A 7956-nucleotide genomic window follows, 5' to 3' on the forward strand; every position below is an offset into this window, starting at 1 on the left:
TAAATAAAAAGAAAACAGATAGAATAGAAAAAGAATAGAGCAAGCTAGTGTTAGAGGCCTTTTTGCTTTTGTTAACTGTATAATAAATAAAAAGAAAAGAAAAGGAATAATATATATATATATATATATATACTTTTTTATATTTAATTAGCTTTAGTAAATTACAAAACTGTTTGCTCTCCATTGACATTAATTTTACGGTAAAAAATATCTTCATTTACGTTTTTCAAAAGAAATAAAATCATAGAAGTTTGGAGTGACACAAGGCTGAGTAAACGATGCCAGAATTTTCATTTTTGGTTGAACTATCCCTTAAAGGGTTCATATGATGCGATTTAAATTTTTCCTTTCTCTTTGAAGTGTTACAAGCTGTTTGAGGTATTCGGCCAATCATAACGCACTGGATAGCTGGCCAATCACAGCACACCTTGCTTTTCAGACCGATGAGCTTTGTAAAATCGCCGCGTTTCAGCAAGGCGGGGCATAGAGGAGAAACAATAATGTACAGTATGTGGAAAATAATGTGTTTTTTTTAACCTTAAACCGCATAAACACATTTCATTACACCAAATACACAAAATAATGTTCTTTTTAGCAACTTCATATGACCCCTTTAAAGTAAGGAAGTGGTCATTAAGCAACTCACAGAGGAGGAAATGCAACGTCTGCACCAAAATCTTGTGCTGATTCTCATGCAGTTGGACGCTTCGTTTGGCCTCTTCTATGACATCACACACCTCTCTGTTTCAGCCGTCTGTGTGTATCTCTGTGGAGGAGATGGATGCTGCAGCCCCTCCTCTCTCCGCTCTGCTCAGAAACTGGTGGGAAATGTATAATGAATACTAATGAATCCCCACCTCCCTCGACAGGTGTCTTACCTCCACCCCTCTCACAACTAACATCCTGTCCTCTCCTCTCTCCTTCCCTGACAGAGAGGAGTGAGCTACTGACATGTGATGTGAATTTAGCACACACAAGGCTCAGTGGAAACATCCTCTCCACCCTGAGCTCCTTCATTAGTGCTGATTCTTTAACAGACTGGACGAGTTCAATCAGGAAAGTCACAGTGTTCCAGATTTCACCATTCCTGTAAATTATCAGGAAACAGAGCTAAAGAGTAAAGAAACAGTATATCAGAAACAGTGTATGAATTTATTCTGCTATAATACAGAATAATACAACGCTGTTTTTAATGCTAATAACATAACAGAACAGAACAACAGAACAGAACATATAAATACCTTTTTTCATTCTGGAATATTTATTTAATTAGCTGAATTTATTCTGCTATAATACAGAATTGTTTTTAATGCTAAGATAAAAAAAATAATATAATATACAAATTATGAAAATATAATTTCAGTACCGTATTTTTTTCATTCTGGCATATTTATTACAAATAATCCTATTAAGACACACAATTCAGTCAGTAGCTTACTGTAACACAAAATAAAATATTTTCAATTTGTATGAAAACTGTCAAGAACATTTATAAAGCAATTATTGCTGTTAAACGATTTATCGTGATTAATCGCATCCAAAATAAAAGTGTTTGTTTACATAATAAATATACACAGTACACACATATATTATGTATATATAATACACACACATACAGTATATATTTTGAAAATATTTACATGTATATACATTTACATATTTATATTTTATGCTATATATAAATACATTTAATATATAAACATAACATATTTTTCTTAAATATATGCATGCATGTGTTTGTATTTATATATAAACACAATAAACATACACAGTATACACACTATGTAAATAAAAACTTTTATTTTGGATGCAATTAATCGTTTGACAGCACTAAAAGCAATCATAATGTACTGAATTTATTTTTATTTTATGCTTATCCTACTTTAAAAATGTTAAGAGTGATGTCATTTAAACGTACAGTTAATAAAATACATATTTTTTGCATGTACAATAATGGCAATAAAAATAGAGTCTCTGATGAAGAGAATAATATAAAATATAACTCTGATATTCTCGGTAACACTTAGTATAGGGACCAATTCTCACTATTAACTAGTTGCTTATGCATGCACATTACTAGCATATTGGCTGTTTATTAGAACTTATAAAGCAGATATACTGCATCACCATATTCTACATCCTGCATCCTCCTACCCAATACCTAAACTTAACAAATAGCCTACCTTATTAACTATTAATAAGCAGTAATTAGGTGCGTATTGAGGCAAAAGTCGTAGTTAATTGTTAGCTAATATTGAGAACTGGACCTTAAAATAAATTGTGACAATATTATCTTTACAGATTTCGGTTTTTGGATTGAGATTCTAGTATTCTCAGATCTGGCTGAAGACGTTTTAAAAAAAAACGTAAATTATTAAACATGGTGCCAACATTTGACTGAAATTGTTCCATGCTGCTCAACTTTAAAATCAGGCCCAAGTCTAATTGTTTATCAACTGGTATATAAAACAGTGTTATGTAATGATCAAATTAAAATGTCTTTAGTATTTATTGTGTGAAGCTTGACTGAGCAAGTTAATATGCAAATAGTAACACTTCGTTTGGATTCATTCTTCTTGGCAGAGAAGGTAACGGCCTGACACGTGTTTTAATTATGTTTCTCACTTCAGTGCCCAGATATTTGTGGATGTCAACGCAGCGGTGCATGAAGATACGATCCGATATGCCAAATAGTTCTCCTACAGCAGATTATTAATTCCACATCTGAATAACTGCTATTTGATTTGTTTGTTATGTTCTGCATAAAAAGGTCAGAGATTTGGTTTCCCATCAGTTCGTTACATACTGCAACATCGTGATTGCACGTACAAACAGCACTTACGGTCTGTGTAGAACCCTGTCTTGTGTTGTCTGTCCCTGTGGAGGAATCAAACGAAGTCTCAAAGACATTCCACATCTGCTCTGAAATTATCTGTCGCAAAAATCTCATTACAAAAGAACGTTATACGCTGCTGCCACCTGGTGGCTAGAATACAAACTGCTAAAAAGACTCCAGAACGTTTTGTGAACGCGCAAGCTTTATTTCATACAGGTTTTTACCTACAACTGAATGCCTTTGAAAGACAAAAAAAGAGGGTTACATTCACTCAGTCCACACGTGATAATTAAATAATCAGCAAAAGATAAGCTTCACATCCTTCATGTATTTCACAATCACTTGTGCTTTTGAACTGGCAGTTTGCTTTACATATCACACAGAATAATAGAAACACACAGAAAGAGTAAGCGACTTGTGGAACATGAAGCTACAACAGCAGGCCATCAGAGTTTTCCTAGAAATGAACAAAAATATACAATTAAGACAAAAATGGAGCAGGATTTACTTGGAAATAAGTTTCACTTAGAAACTGCTCTAGTAAATCTGACAAATATTAAAAAGAAACATACATAACACAGTGAATTAAACATGGAAGTTTGATGTAGAACGACCGTTTTTGTAAAATGTACTCCAAAAATAATTTAGAAATTTTTACAACTTTCTAAAATATTTTTACTGTGTATCTATCCATCTATCCATCTATCTATCTATCCATCTATCTATCCATGAACAGCTTAGGTTTATCAGCTGTCATTCTAGGATCATTTACTCACCTCAGACCCTTTACAGCACGTACAAATCGAGAAGATACTCCTTAGGCACGATTCCGATGGCCCCTTTCATCTCCCCCACCCACCAGCCAAACATGTCATACTCCTGTTAAAAAAATTTTTTTTTTTAAATGATAACCAACGTTCATTAAACTCACTCACTGTTGAGACCAATCAGTGCAGTGACACAATCAGCGAGGTCAAATCTCATAGGTCAACGCTCAGGGGAATGAAATCTGTCAATATATAGTTCATTTACCCGCTCATCTTCAGGTTTTACTTCATTTTCATCTCATACTGTCTCTATCCGCACATCCCTACCCCCCATTCTGTCTCCCTCCCAACCTCCTGTCTGTCTTTCCAAGGCCAATTGAAGGACACAAGGCCCATAGGACCTATAAAGATTACACAAGAGAATGTGAACGGGCGATATATTTCGTATGAAGCACAACAGATCTGCGAGCCCGAGGACAGAGTCCTTTTCTCCCCGTACAGAGACAGATCAGCTCTTCTCCAGCTCATGGAAAAGATAACCATAAAGATAAGAAGCAGATAAGATCCGTCCATCCGTCTCTCTTTCTTTATTCCATAATTACAAACAGATCACACGGTGCCATTCACTTCAAAGCCACTAAACCCTGTGTTTTCCCCACATCCACGATACTTCTCTGTTTCTCACAGATGCCTTCTAAACTTTGGGGTTATACTGAGGCAGATCTATCACGCCACATCTTGCTTTCTTTCAAAAAGGAGAATGGAGGGAAGCAGGGAGAGGAGACTGGACTGAACTGAACTAGGGACACACTGGGGTCTGGGGACCCCCACTGAACTGCAAGTGGGTGCTGGAGGGTCCACCAGAAAATGTACAAAATTTTACAAAATGTATTTTAGGGCCGTCAACGTTCATGTGTGCATAATATCCAAATTTGGTAATATTTCTATTTTATCCTGCTTTCTAAACATGGTCAGAAATCAAGAGATTAATGCAATTATCTTTATTCTATTGACAGCGCTAGATTTTCACAGTTAAGAGAAAAAAATCTGAATACAGCTTTGCTAAATAATAATTATAAGGAAGTAAATCAATTAATAAATAAATATGGAATTCAAATATATTAAATGTAAAAAAATGTATTAGTATGTTAATTTCAGATACACTATCAACTTAATAAAAAGTAACTATTTTAAAAGCTATAACCAATTTAACTGATTTAAAAATAAAAAAATATATAATATAATATAAAAGACAATTATACACACTACTATTCAAGTTTTTGAAAAAAAGTCCAATGCAGGCTGCATTTATTTTATCATAAATAGTTAAAACAGTAATATTGTGAAATATTATTAGTTAAAATGAACAATCATTCTAATAAGCTAATTTGGTGCTCAATAAAACATTTTTTATTATCAATGGTCAAAAAAAGTTGTACTGCTTAATATTTTTGTGGAAACAGATACTTTTTTTAGGATTCTTTGATGAATATAAAATTCAAAACAACAGCATTTATTAAAAATAGAAATATTTTGTAACATTATAAATACATATTTACGCTACTGTAATCTCAGAAACAATTAATTTGTTGTTTTTAAAATCACACTTAATTTAAACCAATTTATACGCTTGAAATATAGCAGCTGCCTTATATTTTAGGAAGGGGTCCAGGCATTCATCATATCTGGGAGTCCATGGCATCAAAACGTCATATCAAAAATCAAATCAAAAATCCTATACTAATTTGCAAAGGCAGAACACAGTGACACTTTTCGTCAAAATTGAGTTATGACTGAAATGGGGTCTCTATGATCTGTCTATGTGACAGGCAGGTTTGGCTCAATGTAAACAATAAAGTAAAAACACTAACTCAATTACAGTTTTAGCTTTGGTGTAGTTCCTGTGCTTTGCCTTTGTAGGGCAGTATAGAGGACCTTAATGGGGCCCTCACTCATCAGGGGGGCCCAGGTTGCCAATCTGCAACCTCAGCTCTGCATGTTTTTGAAAGTTCCCACATAAACACTCATTTGTTGTACTTGAAAAGAACGGTCAGCTACATTGAAACCCCGAAACATCTCGATCCAGTGTACTCTGACAGTGTACTTTTTTCTCTCTGACATTCAAGTCTTTGATCTCTCTAAAGCTGACAAGACACTCACTGCTCGTCACACCTCACCGTCGGAGAAAAAAATCTCTCTCTGTATGGTTCAGAAAGAGCAATGAGGTTTGAATCATACCCCAACTGAAGTTAAATATGAAGTTTGTGGGCCCCTACTTGACCCCGGCAGCCTAAGTGATTCCTGCTGTATAATGTATAGTGCTCAGCTCCGGCCAGCAAACCTCTTACTGCCTGCGTGCACGTATCTGTCTATAAAACACAGGTCTGGTTATGCAGCTGCTGACAGCTGCCGCAGACACACATGCTGTAATGGAGAGCGTCTCTCCACCGCCAACTGTCCTCAGTGTGCACTGTCCTCCTCATAAGACTAAAAAGAAAAACTTTGCTGAAAGACCACAGATTTCAATAAATCTTTCGTTATCTGTAAAGCTTAGATTTGGAATATAATTTAGAATATATTCCATGTATATGTTCTAATAAAGTTAGGACTGTAGATCAGGTGTTTTTTAAGCTGCTTGTTTTCAGACTTAACAGAAACTGGGAGCATTGATATATTAAATTAATTGATTCCAGAAATTTCAAGACCTATATGTTCTTCAGGAAAAACAATTAAATTAATTACATTTCATTTCATACCTTGATTTTGTGCTCTTAGCATTTTCATTTATAGTTATTATTTTAACATATACATTTAATATATATGTTATAACATAATTAATATACATACATAATATACATTTTATATACAATGTATATTACAGTTTATACATTTTATATATATAAATATAATGTATGTTATGTATGCATATTAAATATATTATAACATATATATTGAAATTTAATGATTAATAATTATTTGTAATTAATTAACATTTTTCCTTATGATGCTTAATAATTAATACATTTTAAATAATAATCTTAAACATTTTTTTATTAAAAATATGTTTTTAATGTTGTTTTATACAATATTTTACATGTATATACATATTAGTTAAATATAATGATATTTAAATAATATCATACTATTTTTTTCACATAGCATAAGTTAGTCTCAATATATATAGCATCCTTTATATTTTAAGAATGGAGTCCTTTGCAAAAATGATATTCATCATATTTAAGGGTACGTGGCATAAAATATTTGAAAACCTCCGCAGAATATAACAGCCAAATTATGCAAGTAATATGAAAGTGACATGTTAAAAGTATTCATTTTTAAAATCTTACTAAAACATTTTGAACAATATTGTAATTTCATAAACAAATGATTCTGCTGTCTTTAAAATACATATGAAAGCAAAACGTGTTAATGTCCAAGATTCACACACCTCAGGTCGCCAAATATAGGGCAGTTGTCCAGGCTGTGTGAAACAAGACAGGAAGTGCACATGTGAAGGGGTGAAGCGGAAGCTTCCTGTAGCCGTCCTTTGATACAGACACACCTCATTGACAGAGCAGCGCCTGGTGCCGTGTGTGTGCGAATATGTGCGCGTGCAAGAGAGTCAGATTAGAAGGTGAGGGTGACAAATAAGTCTGCAACAGGAAAGCAATGCAGACCTCACACTCCTCTTAAATGCCCACACACGACTATTCAGCGCCTATCTAAGGAAGCCGACATGTAAGGTCACATAGACTTCCTAATTTAGCATTTAGCAGACTAAAGTGACCTTTGAAATATCTTGATGTAAGGTGAATAATTTAAATCCTGCATGATTAAAATTTGCATATTATGCCACTGAAATGATGTGGGTCTTTGAGGTTTACAATGCTTCTGGACCCCAGACGGACCATGTGACGCACTATTTTGACCAAGCATCATTTACAGCACACACTGGCCTGCTTTGAAAAGAAGAGTGTGGTGTGTGTGATTTAGGGCCCTGACACCTCCTCCCGGTCTGATGGTCAATACCTTCTGAATGGCCTGTGAGCCACAGCTGGACACTAAACCCACACCGGCTTTACGGTCATCCGCAAGCCTGGCTGAAGGAGGGGGGAAGGGGCTACGCTACAAAAGAGTGCCTGCAATATTCATGGTAAACCAAGCCATGTAGTACCCATAAAATGGCACAAATACGACACAGCATCATTGGACTGTGTCAAGCAGTTCTTTCCCAGCCTCGTTTGGCAACATCCAGGGTTTAGGCTTATCTCTTTTATGCAGTGCAATACATTTCATGCATATTTCATAAAAATGGGATTTAATGGTGTGGGTTTTTTGTTTAAAAAGTGCCCT

At 34.6% G+C, this 7956-nt stretch overlaps 1 protein-coding gene across 1 annotated transcript in view; it reads right to left on the bottom strand.

Annotated features, from left to right (window-relative positions):
* Positions 1 to 3034: 3034 nt before the first annotated feature.
* The window catches only part of LOC107685583 (src kinase-associated phosphoprotein 2-like), a 24379-nt gene continuing 19457 nt past the window's right edge, over positions 3035 to 7956 (bottom strand). Inside the window, exons 17-18 of the mRNA XM_016482229.1 lie at positions 3613 to 3715; positions 3035 to 3293 (exon numbers count right to left, since the gene is read on the bottom strand). Of these exons, the coding sequence (XP_016337715.1) occupies positions 3623 to 3715 (93 nt within the window). The 3' untranslated portion in view covers positions 3035 to 3293; positions 3613 to 3622. The remainder of the gene's footprint in view (positions 3294 to 3612; positions 3716 to 7956) is intronic.

This window comes from Sinocyclocheilus anshuiensis, unplaced genomic scaffold (genome assembly GCF_001515605.1).
Source record: "Sinocyclocheilus anshuiensis isolate Anshui unplaced genomic scaffold, SAMN03320099.WGS_v1.1 scaffold185, whole genome shotgun sequence".
Lineage (NCBI taxonomy): Eukaryota > Metazoa > Chordata > Actinopteri > Cypriniformes > Cyprinidae > Sinocyclocheilus > Sinocyclocheilus anshuiensis.